Source organism: Panthera onca, chromosome D4 (assembly GCF_046562875.1).
Source record: "Panthera onca isolate mPanOnc1 chromosome D4, mPanOnc1 haplotype 2, whole genome shotgun sequence".
Classification (NCBI taxonomy): Eukaryota; Metazoa; Chordata; class Mammalia; order Carnivora; family Felidae; genus Panthera; species Panthera onca.
Window position 1 is genome coordinate 25,082,796 of NC_138351.1, and position 23,678 is coordinate 25,106,473.

At 41.2% G+C, this 23,678-nt stretch overlaps 1 protein-coding gene and 1 long non-coding RNA gene across 3 annotated transcripts in view; one reads left to right on the forward strand and one right to left on the reverse strand.

The window, feature by feature from the left end:
• Window positions 1–1,746: 1,746 nt before the first annotated feature.
• The window catches only part of LOC132663579 (uncharacterized), a 47,283-nt gene continuing 25,351 nt past the window's right edge, over window positions 1,747–23,678 (forward strand). The window contains exons 1-2 of the long non-coding RNA XR_009603134.3: window positions 1,747–1,978; window positions 2,934–3,024. This is a non-coding gene — a long non-coding RNA (uncharacterized LOC132663579). The remainder of the gene's footprint in view (window positions 1,979–2,933; window positions 3,025–23,678) is intronic.
• Window positions 2,241–23,678, reverse strand: part of FRMD3 (FERM domain containing 3) — a 310,403-nt gene continuing 288,965 nt past the window's right edge. Inside the window, exons 14-15 of one of the 2 annotated variants that reach the window (XM_060609959.3) lie at window positions 7,240–7,698; window positions 2,241–2,464 (exon numbers count right to left, since the gene is read on the reverse strand). In XM_060609959.3, the coding sequence (XP_060465942.1) occupies window positions 2,451–2,464; window positions 7,240–7,698 (473 nt within the window). In that variant the 3' untranslated portion in view covers window positions 2,241–2,450. Of the gene's footprint in view, window positions 2,465–4,855; window positions 7,699–23,678 lie in introns of those variants that run through there. The other variant, XM_060609958.3, reaches the window with a different exon arrangement.

Here is a 23,678-nt window from a genome sequence, read left to right on the forward strand (position 1 = left end):
CCCATGAAACCACTCCTGAACCCAGTAGTTCAGGGGTGATTTTGCCCATCAGGGTGGGTTTCCTTGGGTTCTAATAGTGGACGATTCCAATTAAGCTTCTGAAAGCAAGAGTGCCAAGACATATTAGCACCAAAACTAGGCCCCCACCCAGGTTTGGCACAGAATGGCATCTCTTCCCCTCTGTAGAGTGGTTCTCTAAAAGATCTCCCAGAAGACTCCAGTGCTGGGCGGTCCTTAGACCTGCTTTCAGCTGTACTCTCCTTCATTAGGGACGATAGCCAAATTGAAGAGTAGGAGTGGTAGCAGCAACAGACTTGGAAATTTCCCAGTTAGGATTGTGTTGCTCAGAAGTAGTCCAAGATGTGTTTGGTTTAGGATGAAGGGGGAGGTGCTCTGCTGCACACAATCAAGCACATCCAAATTGCTGGCAGCTCAAATATCCTCGACTTTAAGGCCATTGCAGTGTTAACATCCAGTGGGCAAATGGAGGCCTACGCCTAGTCCAGGCTTGAAAGCGATACAGATCACTTCCTATGCAAATTCCATTGGCCACAACTCAGGAATACAACATACCTAAGTATACAAGGGCTGGGATATGTAGTCAAATTCTGTGCACAAGATGAAGAGGAAGCTATTTTCATGTTCAGCTGCCAGTCTCTGCCACAAGAAATTTGAAAATGGGAGACTGGTAATAAAATGTGTATAATGTGTCCCCAGACCTTCTGAGAAAGGCATGTCCATGGGAACACCTGGTATCTTGGGGCAGACTGCCTTGAAATGCAGCTTTCCAGCTGTGATTCCTTGTACTTGATAATGTTTGGTTCACATTACAGCTTATGTTCTGGGAAGAGCACACGTGGAGCATCTAGCATTAAACAACTGCCAGCCAAGCTGGCTGGCATTTCTCAGTATACATGATCAAGTTGGCTTGACTGTACTTGACTGTATACTTTCTCAGTATACATGATCAAGTTGGCTTGACGCGTTGAACAGTCACGCACTGTTAAACTGATTCTGTAGGTGCAGATCAAAAATGTCAAAATCAGGACTATGGAGGCAAAAAGGAGCATTGAGATCATTTTAACCTTCTACCTGCCTCACATTGAACAAGAAATTCAAAATCAAAAATGGCAAGTAAATTGAGTGTATAGCATTAAAGACTCAATGCCAGAGGCTCACTTAAAATGATCTTCTGTGTAATTTACAGTCTTACACCAAACCACATGATAGGATTTATTTTGGTAAATTTCAATCTGATTTTTGATGGCAAGGAGGAGGATATGAGTATCAGGCAATAAAATTATTCCTTGTCAATATTTTAGACAAAGAAGCTGGGGCGTTTGTTGAAAGAGGGTACCTAGCTGATTGGGCAAAGCCTTACAGGTAGAACGTCTGGAGCAGTCCTAGTTAATACCTGATATTGTGACATAATCGTTAAAAACACCCCTTTCACTCTCAGAAGAGCCCTGGTTTGGACGATAAATTACATAGTAACCCTATGACCGGGGAGCAGTATGTTTATGTGGCCACCACTGTTCAAGGTCTGGTCCGTAACTTTGCAGAATTGGCAGTTCAGGGGTGTCAGGACACCTGGGCTGATTCAGGGCAGGAGGAAGCGGATTCACATCAGGGAAATTACAGGAGATTGATGCTTACACCAGAACGTTGAATTTTTAACTTATTATGAAGACTGCCAAGCAGAGTAGAAACTAATGTGGGTTTGTTATTGTGTTCTCTCCCTTGAAGGATTGTCTCCGCAGAAAGCCAATGTTCATGATCATTATTCTTGCGGATGAGGAGTCTCAAGGTGACTGGTGTTTGCTGGAGAAGCTGCTGTAATTTGCAAGACACATTTCAGTACTCAGTACCCACAGGAAGTATATACAGCCATTGTCCTACTAAAAGTTTTTCTTTACAACCGGGAAAGTGGCCTTGGTTATCTTTCCAAGGAGATATGTGGTTAAAGCATCAGCTACAGGTAAAGAATAGGGATGCTTGGTTCCAACTAACCTTTTGTTCTTTACTAGGTCTCAACCCCCTCACTCACTTGCAGGGCCTGGCAAGGCCAGTGTCAGTGGCCGACATCCCCTGATGCCTGAGGTCCAGCCAGAAGCAGCCCTGTCCTTTCTTCCCCTGCTGCGGGTTGCAGAGATCCTCAATATTCTGGAGTGTGCTTAGTGTGACTCTCGCCCCCAGCCACCACCCCAGTTCCCAGTAGACAATAGACACGATGGCCAAGAGAGGATTAAAATCAGTTTTATTAATAGGTTGGAGAGCACAGCTGGGATCTGAGACCCAAGTGAGGCTTCTTTTGTCCTCTCTGAAGTGATGGCAGCTGAGCCCATTGGGCGGGGCTCGCCAAACTTACCCACCCCATCACAGACCGAGGCTGGTGTGTGGAGAGCCGAGTCCTGGCTGGGCCCACCACGGGCTGGTCCTGCTGGGTCTGTTTACTGCATGTAGACTGGAAGCCCAAAAGCAGGTCCAAGAGAAAGAGAGAGAGAGAGAAGAAGCAGGAGGACAAGTAAGCAGGGACTTTTAATACATTATCTCCACCCAGTAGAGACAGATGGCCCAAAGAGTCTCAAATTCATCAACCACAACCATCCCGAGGTCACCCCACAGGTGGAACCTTCTCCCCAGTACTTTCCTTCCAGGCTGGAATGTGGTTAAGAGATCTTTTCCCTGTTGGGCTAAGCAAAGACTATAGGAATAAGGAAAAGGGTTTCTCCCAAGAGATGAGGTTGGGTCAGGAGACTGGACTTCTCAAGGAATAAGTAGCCCAGAGTCACCTTGTGTGAACCTTCCAGTCTGTAGACACTAAGCCAAATAAAGTTGTGAGCTACGGCAGCTAGAGCTGGGACCATAGGTCCCTAAGTCACCTCATGCCTGAATAATAACCACAGAATTCTTTTCTTGCCTGTACTCTACAGCCTGACCTCTGACAACTGCTGAGTAAGAACTTGACAGACTTCCCCCACTCCCCACCCTCAGGTGGGCAAAATGGATGAAAGTGGTCAAAAGGTACAAACTTCCATTTATAAGATATATAAGTCCTGGAGACGTAGCATACAACACGGGAACTCTAGTTAACAATACTATATTGTACTGAAAGTTGCTAAGTGAGTATATCTTAAAGGTTCTCATCACAAAAAAAAATTAAATAATTCTGTGAGGTGATGGATTTTGACTACACTTCATGTGTGATCATTTCACAACATATACGTATATATAACCATTACGTTCTACACCTAAAACTAATAGAGTTTTATATGTCCATTTTATCTGAGTAAAACAATGACAGACTTGAGGCCACCACAGCTGAGGTACAATTTGGCTTGACGTCTATGGTGTTCCTATAGAGCGCCCTTTTTGCTTCAACAGAAACACCTTCTGATTTAGCAATCAGGTATGGAGTTGTTAGCTTTGTGTCAAACCAAAGCAGAGGGCCTTTTAGGCCATGCTGTATGGAAGGGAAGATAAGAATAGAATAATAAGATTCTTCCAGAGCCCATGAACAGAAGTTTCATGGCAAGTGTTGCATCTGACGTGGTTCTCTCTGGCACAGGAAAGCACCCTTTTCTGCCAGAAATGACTACCTGCCAATTTTTTAACATCCTGCAATCCTTCCTCCTATCTGTAATGAAGAACCCTCTCTTCTGTTTTTTTCCATGCTTTGCTATTTCTCTAGTTATCTTAATGCCATTAATTAGACTATAGCTATCTTTTACATCTGGGTGCATTTTCAGTACACTCAATATTCCTGGTTTTAGCCTGAGTGATTTCTGCAAAGGGTTGATTCCATCCATTACTTGTAATTTTGCTTTTTGTTTTGTTTTGTTTTTTCATACTATCACCATTCAAGGGTGACCTCATTCATGGTCAAATATGGCACCTTTCTGTAGTTTCCAATAGGCTATTTATACAACTCTCCTTTGAATAAAACTAAATGATTGCAGAAACATTTTTCCCCAGAGTATTTTTATTAGGGATTCCTGCCACCATATTAACATATAAAACAATCTGGATGTTGACATAGAAATGCAGATCTCACTATACAAAGATAAGGCTCCAATCACAGGTCACATGGCCCCAGTATCTCTAGTATTTCAATGAAATCAACTTTTGAATTCTTCCCAGAGTTGTCTTTATAAATATTAGACAAACCACAAAATATATTCCAAATACATAACATTTTACAGTATGTTCCAAGCACAGACAGAAATACACGATACTTTACCTACATTTTTTTCATGATCAACTTGCATTAGCACTAAAGACAAGACTGTGTGTGTATATGTATTTGCCATATATGTGTGTATGTATAACCACAAATGTACACACAGTTGTTTGAACTGTGGAAAATTGAAAGCTTTGAGACTGTGGGTTTTATCCACCATGATATCTGAGAGGGAAAAAGAATAATATGTTACAAACTCCTCAATTGGGGAAAAATAAACACAACTGTGTATGAAAGGCATGTCAGTTGTGTGTATAAAAATACACACACATATATACAGATTCATATATAAACACATCTATACCAATAATATGGAATATACATATACTCACACACTTGCTTTGAATTCTGTATCTCACTATGTTATAAACTCACCATCCTTGGAAGCACTTTTCTCCTCATTTGATTCAGGCAGCCGGTGACTGTCTCCTAACAAAACTTAAGTGGATATTTCTAACAGGCTGATGCCACTCTGACAAAAAGGTATTTCAGGATCCAAGTTTTATGTTTGGTGGCTAGTGCTTAAATACACAGACCCTATTCTGTTAACTCCTTCACTTAAAAAACATTTCTATTCAATAATGATGTTTTTTGCCTGAAAGAGATGTTAGCTGGAAATGTTAAAAGTAATTTGTTACTCCCTAATATAAATCTGCATGGTTGGATTGTGTGTGGCATTTATCCTGTCAATATTCAGGGTTTCATGATGGGCAATAATATATTACTTCCATGATTTAAAAAAATATTTAATATTACTTTAAAAGGGCAAGGGCTAGGTTTGTTATGGTTAGAACCTCAAAGGAAATGATAAGCATGATGACAAGGGGGACTAATTTTGTGCAGACTATACTGGGTACCCTTTTGTCAGAAAGTATGACTTGGAAGTCATAACAAAGGGGAGTAAAAACCTTTGAAAACTTCCAAAATAAACTATAGAAAATCTATTGCTACCAATAGAATTGGTATCAAATTTCAGGCAATAAAGATTCTTCAAGAAAAAGCAAAATAAATCACTGAAAGCACGTGAGAGAAAACACCCTACAAACTTAATAGCAAATGTGTATTATAGTTTGCTCAACTGAAGGCTTCATGAGCAGAATTTTTAAAACTTATTTTCAAACTTAAATGTCTAATACAGTGCTCAGAGCTCCATGAATGAGTAGGACAGGAATGGCCAATTTGGAAATCAGGCTCATGATAGAGTTGAAGCATCTATTACAGTTTAGGAGAGAATATGGGCATCCAATCTCTTTGTAAATGAAGGGATTGGAACATTCTCAATCCAAGGAGAAATCCCAAATGCCCTAAACTCCATACCCTTTTCTTTCTCAGTTATACCACAGTATTGGTAGGATCTGTTGCCTCCCCATGCAGAGTACTTGTCTTTCTGTTGTGGATTTAATGGTATGAAGGAAGGTACTAGAACATTTGTCCCCTCTGCTATCTGGCTAGGGAGTCATTTTACTATTTCACCCAGGCTGAAATGGTGGATCACCTAATGAATCCATTCTACTTTCTTAATGGGAGCCCCAATTATGAATGAGTTAAGATCTTAAGAAAAAAAGGAATATAATGGCCAACACAAACGAAGATCATCAGCATGATCAATAAGTCAAAATCCATTCTTTTCATATCCTCCCCCCATCCTTCTCACACATACACTTCTTTTGAAATTTCTTCCACAGAATCAAAATGAATGGCATGAGGGACCAAAAAACTATGCCTTAAAGTTTCTCCACTTTTATTTAGATCCACTTAAACATATTCGTGTCAACTCAACAGCAAGTACACATTATATCATCCAGTACCATGCATCAACACCGCTTTCAGAAAAGCTGGTTTGCCTGCCACCACTTGCGTACCAGCCTCACCAGAACTCCTGTTTTGCCACTTGCCCCATCCCCATCTGCTTCCACTCTTGGGTTAATGTACGATCATGTGCGATTAACTACCATAACTTTTAACTTTTTTCCTTTAGTTTCACTTTCTTTTAAAAACGTTCTGCTTCCCCAACCAAAATATTATGGACAGAATGCAAATGAAAGTAGTAAGTCTTCTGGTCCAAATACTTTGAAAAACAGACTACCCAGTATCTGCTTGAGTGTTCTTAGTTTCTACATCCTCTAGTTCCATCATCCATTTTAAGAGCTTACTTACTACAGTGTCTTCCTATTTTCTATCTCCTCTGAAGGTAACAAATTATGTAATTGTTCAGCCAAAAATATTTTAAAAAACAAACCAGTGCCAAAACATTAAAAAATTCCCGACATACCCTTTGTGCATTAGTCTCACAATCTGTACACTTAAATAACTCCAGGAGGCTTCTTTTTTTTTTTTTTTTTGCTAAAAATTTACCAAAATATTTTGAACACATAAAAATAGTTTTAAAAAAACAGAAAACAAAAGCCCAGCATAAATTTAGTTGTATAGGCATCGGTTAGAGGACATTGTTTTCACTAAGGATTATATTCAAAAACTTTCTCTTGGGTTTTTACTAAAATTCTGATTCTGAACCTTATAATGGTGCTAACTATTAAAAAAGGAGGAAATCTAATTCAGCGCAATGTATTCTGTATTATGATATAATAGATAAAGAGTATGTCTGTAGTATACTAAAAAATAAACATATTTTTGGTTAAAGGCCATCTTCCTGACCTAGAACTAAAATAACTGCATTTGACTTAAACTTACTTAGCTGCAGTGAATTATGGAAAGCTAACTTAAAGTTTTTAATAATCAGTTATGAGTAACGAACACCTGTTGATGGCCCCATGACCATTCGGAACCAGGTAGTTGCTGAAAAAACCAAAAAAACAAATCACTAGTATTGAATATAGCCCTTAGTCACATGAGATATGAACTTTATGAGCAACCCAGCATGTAGAGAATGAGGTTTACTTTGCCAGCCACCCACTCCTTTAGAGGACAGTAGTAGTCATAGTGAAACTGCTCAAACTCTGGCGTCTGGCGGATTTCACATAAGAAGGAGAGATCAATACCTGACTCCAAAAGGAGGAGGAGCAGGGGGAATACAAAGAGCAGCAGCCCCAGGCCCACCACAAGGAGCCTGGAAAAACTCTTGACCAGTGGGTTCACCCGAATATGGCCGCTCAGAATGTCATAGCTCCACGACAAAGCTTGGCGAGCCTCCTTCAGCTCTTCTTCTTCGGCCATCAAAAAGGCATTTTCATCTGCTTCCAGTTCCTCAAATGAATCTGTGTCTTCTCTTTCCAACTCCAGCCTTGATGGACAGTCAAAGAGCATGTCAATCTCATCATCATCAACAGGGGTGGGGAGCAGGCTGGCACTCGGGTTGTATGCCAGTTCAGAGATGGTCAAGGGCTCTTCTTTTATTTTATCTTCCTCTTCACTTGGGGGGTTTTCATACTCCCGGGCTTCCTTCACTGGCGAGCTAGAGATCAAGGGGGCAGAAATGTCTTCTTTGGGTAAGGGAATACCTGTAAAGAGACATTTTTTACCCTTAATTTTATATTTCAGGTTGTGGGTTCCCTACCCCACCCCCACAAAGATCTGTAGATGGAAACCAACCAAAAAAAGAGAAAAAAATGGAATTCAGGAAATTATTCTGTGGAATCCTAATTTTAACAGGGTCTGTTACAAAAAATGACTTTAAGGTCAACATGCTAAACCCCAAATAACCAATGGTTGGCAATATCTGTGTGTGCGGTTATGGTCTGCAAACTTCCAGCTTGGGCCATGTCGGCAAGAATAAGATGACAATAAACCACTATTGTAATTTTGAGCGGTGTCTTTTAGAAGTCAACACTATATAGTACTTCACTGCATGACAGATTATAGAATCTACTGTTCAATGATAGTCTATTTTTACATATTCTAGGTACAAGTTAGTGGTTTCGAGATTTAGATAACTGCGAGCATGTATGCACAAATTTGCACCTTGCTCCCTTCATTTAACATTTTAACATTCTCTATGTTGAAATGGATGCCCATTGGGTTGAGTCACAGCTAATGGCTATGGAGAGTAGTCCCCAAACCCATGTGACAGGAAGGGCTGGTGAGAACACCTGGAAGCTGCCGTACTCAGCAGTGCTCAAGCTAAGGGGTAGGTGGGCAGGGCTGACTGCCCTCAGGGCAAAGCAAGGAGCCCTGTTGGCCAGAAAAACTGCAGCATGAGTCAGCTTGAGTGAGGACAACAAAGAGCCTTACTAGCCTTTGAGCTGCTTCCCCTGCCGTGTCCGGGCAGGGAAACTAATTCATAGCCCCACTCATTGCTGAAAATTTTAAGCCCGCCTGACCATGGAGCCTAACCAGCACACGTCGGATGTTGCATAGACCATTCAACAGTGGCACTTGAATGCAGAGCAAAACTAGTGGCCTCACCTGCCTGGGCTTTCCAGTGCACACTCTTGCTTAATCCAGGCCCCCAAACTATGCAGGTCCTGCATCCCATCCTGCTGCCCTAGCAGGGCAAGGAAGCTAATTCATAACCCTACCTTCCCTGCTGAGTCCTGCATCGAGTCCTGACCATCCAGTAAGCCTACCCTGAAAATCTAGGAAACTCTGGTGCCCATCGTACAGCCTCACTTGGGCCGGGCACCAAGCCAGCAGTCCTATCAAGCTGTTCTCAGTTGGCAGCACACCTAACCACCCATGATCTCAGAGCTTAAACCCTTGCCATGCTCCCAAAGAGTCCATAATAGCAGGCTCAAAGATGTTACTGGTAGACCTGTCCAGAAATCCAAACCAAGCTAACTGTTGAACTGTCTTTGCCAAAATTAACCTGCAAAGTCTGAGAGAGGAGATTACTTACCACTTGCAGATACCAAAGTAAGGAATTAATAATCACAAAAAGGCAACTTTGCCCCAGAGGAAACTAATATAGTGCTAATAACCTTAAAGAAATAGAGATCTGGGAACTGTCAAAGAATTCAAAATAATCCTCTTAAAGAGGTTTAGTGAACAAGAACACACAGCTAACTAAACAAAATTAGGAAAATGAAAAATTAACAAAATGACAAGTTCAACAAAGAAGCAGAAACCATCAAAAAGAATCCTAGGGGCATCTGGGTGGCTCAGTTGGTTAAGCATCCGATTTTGGCTCATGTCATGGTCTAGCAGACCGTGGGTTTGAGCCCCACGTCAGGCTTTGTGCTGACAGTTCAGAGCCTGGAGCCTGCTTCAGACTCTGTGTCTCCCTCTCTCTCTCTCTCTCTCTGCCCCTTCTCTGCTCGCACTTTGTCTCTTTCTCAAAAATAAATAATCCTAGAGCTGAGGAATAGAGTAACTGAACTGAAGAATTCAATAGAGAGCTTCAAAGGCACACTCAACTATGCAGAAGGAAGAATTAGCAACCCGGAAGATTGGACATTTCAAATTATCCAGTCAGTAAAGCAAAAAAAATGAAAAAGTGAGATCAGCCTACAGACCTTATGGGATAAAATGAAAAGAAACAATACTGGCATTATGGAAATCCAAGAAGCGAAAGAGAAAAAAAGGGATAGAAAGGATATTTAAAGCAACAATGGCTGGGCTTCTGGTCTAAGATACAACAAGAAGACCCTGAACTCACTTCCTCCACCTCCACACCAGATCTACAGCTAGTTACAGAGCAGTTCCTCCTGAAGAATGGCGGGATGAATGAATAGCTTCTGCACAACACACTAGAACACATAGAGAATGGCAAGAGAGATGGAGACGTTGTAATGAAGGAAACCCCTACCCCTGATGCTGCCAACTACACAGGGGAGAGCTAATACTGAGACCGGGAGCAGATTCACTGCAGCACAGAAACAAGCTGTGGTTAAAAGAGCAGCTACGATATGAAAGATCGAGCCCTAGAACTCTGCCAGATGGCAACAGAACTGCTAGAACTCTCTTTGGATCAGAGGGGCTGGCAACTGTCATGGTTTACATTCCCCTGCCATCTCTATAGCACAGACGGGAGCAGGGTCTGGATAGAATAGCCAGGCTGCCACCTCAGGGAGCCCTAGGCACCCAGCCCATACCAGTCCTGGATGCCCTGGGGCACACAAAAAGAGCTGTGGTTTAAAAAAGCAACAGGGGCGCCTGGGTGGCTCAGTCAGTTAAGCATCTGACTTCGGCTGAGGGCATGATCTCCTGGTTTGTGAATTCGAGCCCCACGTCGGGGTGCTGACAGCTCAGTCTGGAGCCTACTTTGGATTCTTTGCCTCTCTCTCTGCCTCTCCCCGACTTGCTCATGTGCTCACTTGCTCGCTCTCTCAAAAATAAACATTAAAAAAAAAAATTTAAAGAGCAACAACAATATAAAGGATCCAGCTCTAGAACTCTGCCAAATGTCAGGCAAGCTCTGGAACTCTCTCCAGGTCAGAGGGGCTGGTGACTAGCATGGTTTACAGTTTCCCTCCATCTTGGTAGCATGGATGGCAGCAGGGTCCGTGAGGCCTGGGACCCTAATTTACACCATTCCAATTGTCCAACCAAAGTGGCCCCGGCACAGCACACACCGAGGCATGCCCAATCAGTGCTTACGATAGCTCCGGTCATCTTACCAAGGTATCACAGGAGCAAAGCACCCTGCACTGCAGGCCCACACCTGGGCCCACACCTCAGCTCCAGCTGACTTGCTAGGGCAAGCTCACACCTGCTTCAGGTCCAGCCACCCAAGCCAGAAGGCACCCTGGGAACACCCAGCTAGTACCTGCCTCAGTTCCAGGCACCAGGGTGTACCCTGTGTGAGCACCCCAGGACCCCTGGCTTGTACCCACTTCAGCTTCAGCTGTTCTGCCAGGGTGCCCTCAGCACAAAGAGCCCTGCGAACCCCAGTCCATACTGGTCACAGCTGAGCCAGCCAAAGTAATCAGGAACACACAGGAGACAACCATACACAAGGCCATTCTTTTGTATTTAGAAGAGGCAGTTTTGCCACCTAAGTCATAGAAATAAACACAAAGTAAAGTGAGGAGACAGAGGAATATGCTCCAAATGGAATAACAAGACAAAATCAGAGAAAAAGAACTAAATGAAATGAAGATAAACAATCTATCTGATAAAGATTTTACAGTAATCAACATATTGGGGCACCTGGGTGGCTCAGTCGATTAAGTGTCTGACTTCAGCTCAGGTCATGATTTCATGGCTCATGAGTTTGAGCCCTGGGTTGGGCTCTGTGCTGACAGCTCGGAGCCTGCTTCCAATTCTGTGTGTGCCTCTCCCATGCTCATGCTCTGTTTCTCTCTCTCTCTCAAAAATAAACATTAAAAAAATTTTTTTAAAAAGATGCTTGCTGGCCTGGAGAAAAGAGTTGAACTCCAAACTTAACCAAAGAAATGAAAAAATATGCAAGAGAAAATCAATAGTAACTTAGTGGATACAGAAGAATGAACAGATCAGTGACCTGGAAGACACAGGATTAGAAAGCACCTAACCTGAAGAGCAAAAAGAAAAAAAAAATTTTTTTTAATATTTTTTTAACATTTTATTTTTGAGAGACAGAGGCAGAACATGAGCAGGGGAGGGGGAGAGAGCGAGCGAGAGAGAGAGAGATACAGAATCTGAAGCAGGCTCTAGGCTCTGAGCTGTTTGTTAACACAGAGCCCGACGTGGGGCTTGAACTCATGAACTGTGAGACCGTGACCTGAACTGAAGTCGGATGCTGAACCAACTGGGCCACCCAGATGCCCCCAAAAAAGAATTTTTAAAAGTGAGTATAGGTAAAGGGATCTCTTGGTCAAAATTAAGCAAACAAATATTCACATTATAAGGGTCCCAGAAGAAGAGAGGGCAGAACACTGACTTGAAAAAATAGTAGCTGAAAACTTCCCTAACCTTTGGAGGGAAACAGACATCCAGGTACAGGAAGCACATAGTGCCAAACAAGGTGAACCCCAAGGACATTAAGTACAATATAATTTCACTTATACATGGAATATAAAAAACAAAACCAAAAAGCCGAAACAGACCTGTAAATACAGAGAACAAGTTGATGGCTGCAGGGGCAAGGTGTGCAAAATGGTTGAAGGGGAGTGGGAGATACAAGCTTCCAATTACAGAAGGAACAAGTCACAGAGATAAAAGGTACAGCATAGGGAATATAGTTAATAGTATTGTAATAGTGTTGTATCGTGGTGAATGGTAGCTACATTTGCAGTGACCACAGCATAATGTATAGAGTTGTCAAATCGCTGTTGTCCATCTATGACTAATGTAACATTGTGTGTCAACTATAATTTTTTAAAAAAGCAACAATGGCAGAAAACTTCCCAAACCTTGAGGGAGAAATACACATTCAGACCCAAGAGGCTCATAGGACCCCAAAGAGGTTGAACCTGAATAGAGCAACACCCAGTCATATAATTTGTCAAATGTGAAAGACAAAGAATTAAAAAAAAAATTTAATGTTTTTATTTTATAGACAGGGATAGAGCGTGAGCAGGGGAGGGGCAGAGAGCGAGGGAGACACAGAATCCGAAGCAGGCTCCAAGCTCTGAGCTGTCAGCACAGCGCCTGACGCGGGGCTCGAACTCACAGACCGTGAGATATGACCTGAGCTGAAGTCGGACGCTTAACCGACTGAGCCACCCAGTCGCCCCCAAAAGACAAAGAATTTTAAAAGCAGCAAGAGAAAAGAGAAGTTACATACAGCAGAAACCCAATGAGACTATTGGCAGATTGTCAACAGACACCTTTCAGGCCAGAAGAGAATGGGATAACATATGCAAGCGATCAAAAGAAAAAAGCCTGTCAAACAAAAATGCTATACCCAGTGAAGCTGTCTTTCAGAAATGAAAGAGGAATAAAAACTTTCCCTAACAAACAAAAGCTGAGGAAATTCTTTACCACTAGACCTACTTTACAAGACATGCTAAAGGTACCTCTTTTAGTGGAAATAAAAGGACACTAATTAACATCATAAAAATGAAAAAGGGAGTGTAAAACTCACTGGTAATGGTAAAATACAGTCAAAGTTAGATTGTGTAGTATGGTAAAGGTGGAACATAATTCATGTGCCTTTAGTAAAAGGTAAAAAACAATAAAAATCATAAAATCTTATTACACAATATAAAAATATGTAAACTGTAACCATAAAATGTGAAAGGGAGCAGAAGTCAAAGTGTAGAGCTTAGGAATTCTGTTAAAGTTATTATTTTCAAATACGGTATTATAATTTTAAGATAGTTTATGTAAGTTTTATGGTAGTCACAAGGGAAAAATCTGTAGGAATTACACAAAAGAACATGATAAAGAAATCAAAGCCTACTGATACCACAAGACACCAAAACATTAAAAACAACAAGAAAAAAAGAGCAGGATAAGAACAAGGAACAATTAACAAAACGGCAATAGTAAGCCCTTACTTAGCAATAACTACTTTAAACATAAACAGATTAAATTCTCCAGTCAGAAGACACAGAATGGCTGACTGGATAAAAACAGCTAGATCCAACAATATGCCTCCTACAGGAGGCTCACTTTAGCATTACAGACACAACATAGACTGAGAGTGAAAAGATGGAAAAGATATTTCAAGCATATCATGGTAACAAAAAGAAAGCAGGGTTAATCCTTCTTACATGAGACAGAATCTACAGTATAAGTTATAACATTTCCTTTTTCATGTATAATTTTATAAGGTTGGCATTACCCTGACACCAAAGCCGGAAAAGAACACTACCAGAAAACTACAGACCAGCATCCCTAATGAATATAGATGCAAAAATTCTTAGTAAAATAATAGCAAACTGAATTTAGCAACTCATTGAAAGGATCATTTACCACAATCAAGGGGGATTTATACCTGGGAAGTTTCAACCTGCAATCGGTGTGATACATTACATTAACAGAATGAAAGAAGACGTCTTGTTTCAATAGACACAGAAAAGCATTTGACAAAATTCAACATCCATTTATGATAAACACTCAGCAAATCAGGTACTGAAGGAGTGTACCTCAACATAATAAAAAGATCACATACAATAAGCCCACAGCTGACATCATACTTGACGGTGAAAGGCTGAATGCTTTTCCTCTAAGATCAGGAACGAGACAAAGGTGCCATTCTCACCACTCCTATTCAACATAGTACTGGAAATCCTTGCCAGAGCAGTCCGGCAAGAAAAATAAACAAAAGGCATCAGAGTTGGAAGAAATAAACCTGTCTCTATTAATTGATAACATGATTTTATAAATAGAAAATCCTAAAGACTCAACTAGAAAACTTTTAGAGCCAGTCAACAAATTCAGTAAAGTTACAGGATATATAATTAACACACAAAAAAACAGTAGTATCTCTAAACACTAGCAATGAATTATCTGACAAAGAAATAAAACAATCCCATTTACAATAGCATCAAAAACAATAAAATACTTAGGAATAAACTTAACCAAAAAGGTGAAAGATCTCTACCCTGAAAACTACAAGACACTGATGAAAGAAATTGAGAAGACACAAACAGAAAGATATCCCATATTTATGGATAAGAATTAATATTGTTAAAATGTCAACGCTACCAAAATCTATCTACAGATTCAGTGTAATACCTGTCAAGATTCTGACGGCATTTTTTATAGAAGTAGAGAAAACAATCCTAAAATTTATATGGAACTACAAAAGACCTTGAATAGCCACAACAGTCCTGAGAAAGAAGAATAAAGCAAGAGGTATCACACTTCCTGATTTCAGTAACGTATAGTAATCAAAACAGAATGGTACTGGCATAAAAACAGACAAAAAAAAATCATGGAACACAATTGACAGCCAAGAAATAAACTCAAGCATACCTGGTCAAATAGTATTCAACAAGGGAGCCAAGAATACTCAATGGAGAAAAGACAGTCTCATCAATAAAATGGTTCTGGGAAAACTGGATATTCACATTTAGAAGAAAGAAGCTAGACTGTTGTTCTTACTCCACTCACAAAAATTAACTCAAAATGCATTAAAGACAGACAAAAAACATGAAACCACAAAACTCCTTGAAGAAAACACAGGAAGCAAGCTCTTTGACATGGGTCTTGGCAATGATTTTCTAGATACGACACCTAAGTTACAAGCAACAAAATAAATAAGTAGGACTATGTCAAACTAAAAAGTTCTTCCCAAGAAAAGAATCAACAAACTGAAAAGACAACTTACAAAATGGGAAGAAAAATATTTGCAAACCATCTATCTGATAAGGAGTTAGTATATAAATATATAAAGAACTACAACTAAATGGCAAAAAAAAAAAAAACAAACAAAAAACCCAAAAACAAATAATCCAATTAAAAATAGACAAAGTCCCTGAATAAACATTATTCCAAGAAGATATACAAATGGCCAACAGGCACATGAAACAACGGTCATGTATAGTCTTAGGAATTGAATTTAAGAAAACACAGAAAAATAAATCAGATTTGTGGTTACCAGAGGTAGTGGCTCAGAATTGGGGGAATTGGAGGAAGGGGATTAAAAGGTCCAAACTTCCAGTTATAGAATAAAGTGCTAAGAATATAAAGTAAAACATGAAGACTATAGGAACACTGCCGTATTATACACATGAAAATTATTAAGATAACAGATGCTGAGAGTTCTCATCACAAAGAATTTTTGGTTTTTAAAAATCATATCTGTATGAGACAGTATATGCTAACTTTGCTGTGGGAATCATCTCACAACATATGTAAGTCAAGCCATTATGCTGTACACTTTAAACTTACACAGTGATGTGGGGTGCCTGGGTGGCTCAGTGAGTTAAGCATCCGACTTTGGCTAAGGTCATGATCTCACAGCTCATGAGTTCGAGCCCCGTGTCGGGCTCTGTGCTGACAGCTCAGAGCCTGAAGCCTGCTTCAGATTCTGTGTCCCTCTCTTGCTCTGCCCCTCCACCACTTATGCTTCTCTCTCTCTCTCTCTCTCTCAAGAATAAACATTAAAAATTATACAGTGATGTATTTCAATTATATCCCAATAAAACGGGGGGGGGGGGGGAGAGAAGATGTGCAGAAGTGAATTATTGGTTGTATCTTTCAAAATTCAGATATTTCCTGATAGCTGCTATGATAGCACTGAGCAATGTATATGAACAATACCATAAAACATGTAAGCCACATACAAGGTCCAACAAGCACACGAAAAGATGCTTAACATCGCTAGTCATTAGGGAAATGCAAATCAAAACCACAAAAAGCACATTACACCCACTAGGATGGTGACTATTTTTTAAACCTGAAAATAACAAGTGTTGGTAAGAAATGCAGAGAAATTAGAACTCTTGTACCAATGGGGGTTTAAAAATGGTTCAGCTGCTGTGGAAAACAGTTTGGCAGGTCCTCAAAAAGTTAAACATAGAACTACCATCTGATGCAGCAATTCTGCTCCAATGTATATACTCCAAAGAGTTGAAAACAACTACTCAAGCCAATACATGTACACAAATGTTCACAGTAGCACTCTTCCAGGAGTTAAAAGATGGAAGCAACCCATCAGTGGTTGTACAGATAAAATATGGTGTGTTTAAGGGTGCCTGGGCGGCTCAGTCAGTTGAATGTCTGACTCTTGATTTTGGCTCAGGTCACAATCTCATGGTTTGTGGGATCGAGCCTCATGTCGGGCTCTGTGCTGACAGTGCAGAGTCTGCTTGGGATTCTCTCTCTCTCCCTCTCTCTCTGCCCCTCCCCTGCTCACACACTCTCTCTCTCTGTCTCTTTCTTTCAAAATAAACAAAAAAAATATGGTATATCCATACAATGGAATATTATTCAGCCACAAAGGCAATGAAGTATGGATACATGCTACATGAATGAAACAAAAAATGTATGCTAAGTGAAAGATGACGGACACAAAAAGTCACATAATATGTGATTCCATTTATCTGAAGTATCCAGAATAGGTCAGTCCATAAATACAGAAAGTGCACTTACAGTTTCAGGGGCTAAGGGAAGAGAGGACTAAGTGACTGCTTAATAGGCTTCATCCTTTCGGGGTGATGAAAACATTTTGAAACTAGACAGAGGTGTTAGTTGTAAAACATTGTGAAGGAACTAAACACTACTGTATTCTTCACTTTAAAATGTTTTGTTTTGGGGTGCCTGGGCGGCTCAGTCGGTTAAGCATCTGATTTCAGTTCAGGTCATGATCTTAAGGTTCGTAAGTTCGAGCCCCATGTCAGGCTCTGTGCCGATAGCTCCAAGCCTGGAGCCTGCTTCTGAGTCTGTGTCTCCCTCTCTCTCTGTCCGCCCCCCCCCCCCATGCCTCTCTGTCTCTGTCTCTCAAAAATGAATAAATGTTAAAAAAAAAAAAATTATAAAATGGTCGGTTTTATGTCACATGAATTTCACTTCAATAAAACTAAAAAAAGTAAATGCAAGCCATAATCTTCCTAGTACTATATAATACTCCATGAAGAGTATTTCTCTGAAGGGAGAAAATATTCACAGTGTAGAGGAACATGACAAGCGTTAGGATTGTGGAATGCTAAATCCTTACATATCTGGTATTCCATATCCCCAGAAGGAGGGTCCGTGTACTTTCCTCTTCAGGAGAGTAGTGAAAATAATGTATTGGATATAGGTTATATTACTGCTCTAGAAAGACCATTCCCATTCTGGTTATTTTGGCTATTTTCTTTGCTCCTGTGGTCACACAGATCTTCCATACTTTTTGTACTAACAGCATCTCCCATGTATGTTTTTTCCTCCTCACGTCTCCTAACACACAACGTCTTCTCCCTCTGTCTTCTGCTTTCCACATCCTTCTCCTATAACACGAGGGTAAGGGAAATCTCATGTCTTCAGACTGCAGTATTTAACTGATGGCAAATTAATGCCATTCTTCCACCCCCACCCCCCCCCATGCCTTCCCACCTTTGGGTGGGTTTGCTCACACCCAAAACCTTGACTTTCCTCTACGTACACCCACACTGTACCTGTCAGCAGCTTCTATGTCTCTACCTTTAAAACATATCCAGAATCAGACTACTTCTCACTACCTCCACTGCTACCACCCCGGTCCAAGCTATGTCCTTTCTCACCTATATTACTGCCCCAGCATCTTATCTCCCTGCTTCAGCCCATGCCCATGTTAGGGCCCCTATCAATACAGCGGCTGGACTGATCCTCATGAAAGCATAAGGCGGTTTATGCCATGCTGTTCAACGCTCTCCCGTGGCCAGGACAAGCCAAGTCCTTACAGTCCCTACTCAGTGTGCTGTGTCCTTCCCTCCTAACCTCTCTGACCTTGTTCCCCTATGGCTCTCTCCTTTGTTCACTCCATTGCAGCCACACAGATGCCCTGTTGTCCCTCAGCTATGCCAGTTGTGCTCCCACCAAAGGGCCTTTGTACCTGCCGTTCCGTCTGCTTGGAGCACTCTTCCCTCCAGATTGCTTCACACTCGCTCGCTCTTCACGGGTCTTTGAACAGATCTCACTTTCTCAGTGAGGCCTTTTCTAGCCACATTATGTAAAATTTCAGTCCCTATTCCCAGCGCTCCTGACTCCCCTTCCCTCATTTATTTTTCTTTTGAGAAGTACAGGATACAAGGACGAAAAGTAGAGCATAAGCAAAAGGTGAAGGCAGTAGCTTCTGGGGAAGACAGAATCACAGCAACTAATACAGGGTCACAAAGGCCAGTGGCTCCACAGGCCAGGCAGGTACTTAAGGTGAATGAGTGTGGGACAATAGGAAGTGCTGGGGACTGGGGAAAATGGACCATATTGAGCTTCATCTGAAAGCTTTAAAATTCCAATTTTAAAACACACCCATACAGCTCACACAAAATGTGCCTGTGGGTCCTTTTTGGCAATAGGCTGTCTGTCTACAACAGCTGCTGTGACCAAATCAGCCAAACTGCTGATGTTTCAAAGTCACCCAAGTGTTCTACTACTTTGATCTCAATCACAGGAGTATTCACTTATTTTCCTGGAACGGAGGAAGTAGGCAAGGGAATAAGTGCTTTCTTCTCTTTCCTAATTTTTCTAGCCACTACTGTTAGATGTCTGGAGTTTCATATTACTTTCCCTTCATGTCTATGCTCGAACTGTAACTAAGGTTGCCAGGGTAGAGTGGTAAGGAGACCATACAAAGGTTAGGCGACCCTGGGTTTAAACGCCAGCGCTGTCACTTACCTGTGAGACTTTAGTTATTAAGTAACTTCAATTAAAAGTTAATAGTCTAGGAACTCAGGTTGCTTCCCTAGAACACAGGAGTAACACCTACCTCATAAGGCTGGAGGGAGGGCTCAATGTAATTATGGATGCAAAGGTGTTATCTATGGCAAAAAAAGAAAACCTATAGAAATCAGATGTTACTATCTTACCCAAGAACACTAGGCTACATTTGCTCTTATCATCCAGCAATATCATTTTATCACCATGTAGGTTATTTTTCTAAAAAGTCCACTGTTGTCAACCACAAGGAGAATTATGTTATGGTTGCCTATCTGTATTTTTTGTTTTCTTTATATGCTACATGCTTAAAGTTTCCTATCCACCTTTTCTGGTGAATTCTAACGAATATCCAAAGAGACCAGGGGTGTCTGGGTGGCTCAGTCAGTTAAGCATCCAACTCTTAATTTCAGCTCAGGTCATGATCTCACAGTTGTGAGTTTGAGCCCCACGTCTGGCTCTGTGCTGTCAGTGCGGAGCCTGCTAAGGATTCTCTCTCTTCCCCGTTCTGTCTGCCCCTATCCTGCGCTCTCTCTCTCAAAATAAATAAACTTAAAAAAAATAATATCCAAAGATACCAGAAATACTGGAAATTAGTAAGATTTATCTACACTCCTTTATTAAATTTATTTTTACTTCATCCAAATATGAAAAGTTTCCTGAATATATTCACAAAGCTCAATGGCTGACGAAATTTTTAGAAATGACAATAATAGAGGAAAAGGAAATAGCTTTCAAGTTTATATAATTATGCTGCCCCAATTAAAATTAGATAATGGCTGTAAAGTTTCTAACACATAGGAAATGTGCAATAAATATTAACTATTATACATTAGTACAATAATATGTTTTAATGCCATTATTGTCATTATTCAATTTGAAGAAATACTCTATTAAGTGAAATAGCAAGAATCAAAAGACACTGATGGAAACGACCGGCCACTGATGATAAACAGGCAATGTGCCTGCCATGTATAGTCAAGCAGGTTGCACACTGCCTATTCCATATAACACCGTTAACACAATCCCAATGTGATGGCACTTCCTAAAGATAAGCCACTCACCACAAAACAACCTACTCAGCAGGATTCTAACAGATGCTGTTACGGAAAATGTTGTTATTCCTCTCATTGCTAAAGGGAAAACAGACCTTTTACATACACAGAAAAATTAGTGGCAGATAAAAACGGAGTAAGTATTGCACACATTGACATTCAGAAATCAGCCCCTCCATTAACTGAGCATACGACCGAATCCAAATAATAGAGCAGAGATTACCAGCAGCATGTGTGCATACAAAAGAGTTAAGGGACTGACTAATGGTCTGTATCTGGTTTGCCTGTGTGTGATGATCTTTGTGATGAAGCAATGCAGTATCAGTGGTCAACAGATTAAGCCTCTTAAAATGAAGCTAATAGTAATCCCCAACTATCTCACGAGTTTGCGAAAAGGCTCAAAAGTATGTAGAAAAGAAAAATGAGAATTCCCTTTAGGGGCAATGTGGTGATATCATAATATAACAGATCCCCTGTCATGTGCATTTATCTGCACTAACTTCATTAGCAAAGACGCTGGAGTTTGGATTACTTGGGGAAACTTTAAACCCACTTGGCAGTAACTTTTCTATTAGAATCTGCCGATGCTGTTGCTGTCACTGGCTGAAACCAAACTGGCTCACTTTGCAGGAGATAACTCCTACAGCCTTTTCCTTTCTCCACCCCTGCCATTGGCCTCATGACATTCACCTTGTGAGCAACACACCTTTCTTGGTGCTGGAAGCTTTGGGGAAAAAATGGCACCATTGGGAACCACCATTCTGGTTCCCTGTGAGGCACTCCAAGTCACCCTGTGCTGATTCCCAACTACAGAATGCCCCTGAAACCACACAGAGTAAAGATACACACAAAGTGGTACTGCCATTTGTCAGGGAGGAGGGTATTTAGAAAATCAGAGAGGCTATTTTTAGGAGTCACAATGGTTAGAGGGGCCAGCGTTATCTAACGGGTGAGGGTCGAGGATGTGCAGGATGGTCCCACAAAATGAGTAATAATTTTGCATCCCATATGCCTTTCAGATGTCCTATCAAATATTACCCATCTCGGCAAAAACTTACCAGAATGATCTGAAACTATAACCTGTCTCTGTGTTATACTTAAACTTAAGGCATTTGGGTATGATAAGTGTATTTTTTTTGAATTTTTCATGCATACATCCACTGGGTAAACTGAAGGAATTTTTTTTTTGACGAGTTTCTGATCGGAATATCCTATCACTTCCATCCTGAATATCTAAGGTGTCCAAGACGCCTACGTAGTAGCATATGTTCACACATCTGTGAGTGGTGCCCTTGGTGCCCATGTCCCGCCATTGCATTCACATAGGTACCAGCATCCCATTCCATTCTGCCTCCCACTGAGTCATACTTAAGAAAAACCTTTGGAATGACTTACTGTTTTATTATGAATTACTTTCTTTTTTTTTTAAGTTTATTTATTTTGAGAGAGAGAGAGAGAGCAAGAGAAAGAGCATACGCATGTGAGTGTGGGGAGGGGCAGAGAGTGAGGGAGAGAGAGAATCCAAGCTGACAGCTTGGAGCCCAATGCAGGGCTCAAGGTCATGAACCGTGAGATCATGACCTGAGCCAAAATCAAGAGTCAGATGCTTGACCGAGCACCCCATAAATTACTTTCTTCTAATTTCTCCTAACATTACAATTAAAGCATTAATTTGACTTTTAAAGCTATGTGTAAGTAGACTGTGTTTTGTCAGAGTTTCATCTCAGGATCATAGAGCATTATAAAATCTTTGTTCTCAAATGAGAACACTGGATCTGAAAGGGATGACAGCCACCGCTTATGCACACACAAAATGGACAGGTCCCTACAGAGGTTGCGTATTTGATGCCTAATAACCAGAACCATCATCCTTTTTGAGGCTTCTAATTAAGCTACTTATGTTGATCAACATAGCCATACTGGCTCTGGGAGTTGTGCTGTAGTCTTAAATTGAGGGCAGCGACAAGAAGGGTGAAGGAAGAGTGGGGGACAGGAAGGGAATAGGTCATCACTCCACTTCTGGGAAGTAGGACAGATAGGAAGAACAATGGCCTGGAACTCTGGGAACCTGGATTCACTTCCCAGCTGAGCCAGAACTCTGTGTGTCCTTAGGCATGTCACTTCAGTTCTGTAGGTCTTGGAGTTTTAATCTGCAAAATGGACCTTTCCTGCTCCAATGTTGTGTTGCTCTTAGTCTAAGTCTGCCAACAGTATCCCATTTAAGGGGCGCCTGGGTGGCATAGTCAGTTAAGCATCAGACTTTTTTTTTAATTCTTTTGAAATGTTTATTTATTTTTAAGAGCTGGAGAGACAGAGTGCAAGCGGGAAAGGGGCAGAGAGAGAGAGGGAGATACAGGTTCCGAAGCAGGCTCCAGGCTCTTGAGCTCTCAGCACAGAGCCTGATGCGGGGCTCAAAGCCACCAGCCGTGAGATCGTGACCTGAGCTGAAGTCAGACACTTAACCAACTGAGCCACCCAGGTGCCCCTAAGCATCAGACTCTTGATTTCGGCTCAGGTCACAATCTTATGGCTCATGGGTTCAAGCCCCGCATCTAGCTCCACACTGACAGTGTGGAGCCTGCTTGGGATTCTCTCTCTCTCCCTTGCTGTCTGTCCCACCCCCACTTGTGAGCGCGCTCTCTCTCTCTCTCTCTCTCAAAATAAATAAACTTTAAAAAAATGTCCCACTTAAAACTATACATGTACTTTCCTGCAAGGACCAATCACCTGTATATAATAAGCAAAGCTACTATTCCTTTAGCTCTTGAAAAATGTTGTGGGTGAGGAAGAGAAGACAAAGGCACTAAGAATTTTAATAAATTTTTACATGGCTGGACATTCTAAGCACATGATCATGTGATATGCATAAGAGGAGATACAGAAACTAAGGCCCAGAGAGGTTAAGTGACTTATGCAAGATCAGGAAGGCAGGAAGCAACAACGCAGGGGTTTGTACCCAAGCCAGTCTGACCCAAAGCTGGTTCCAAACCACCATGTTGCCTGAAGAAAAAGGGGTCTGAGAGGCCCAGAGAGATCAATTTGTAACTAAGGAGGAAGAGTCTTCTCTGTTACTGGCCCAATTTCATTTGCTAAGACCAGTGTCATCATATGTAGGATGATCATTTGTCCCCATGTGTCGAGAACAGTCCCACTGTATGCCTGTTGTCCTAGCAGCGTTATTAAAGTTTCCTTTTCACTCTCAAAGGGTTTGCCTAATCAAATTTTACAGTCACCTAATTATATGTCAGATCTGTGGTTATAGCATGGCCAGAGTAGAAACC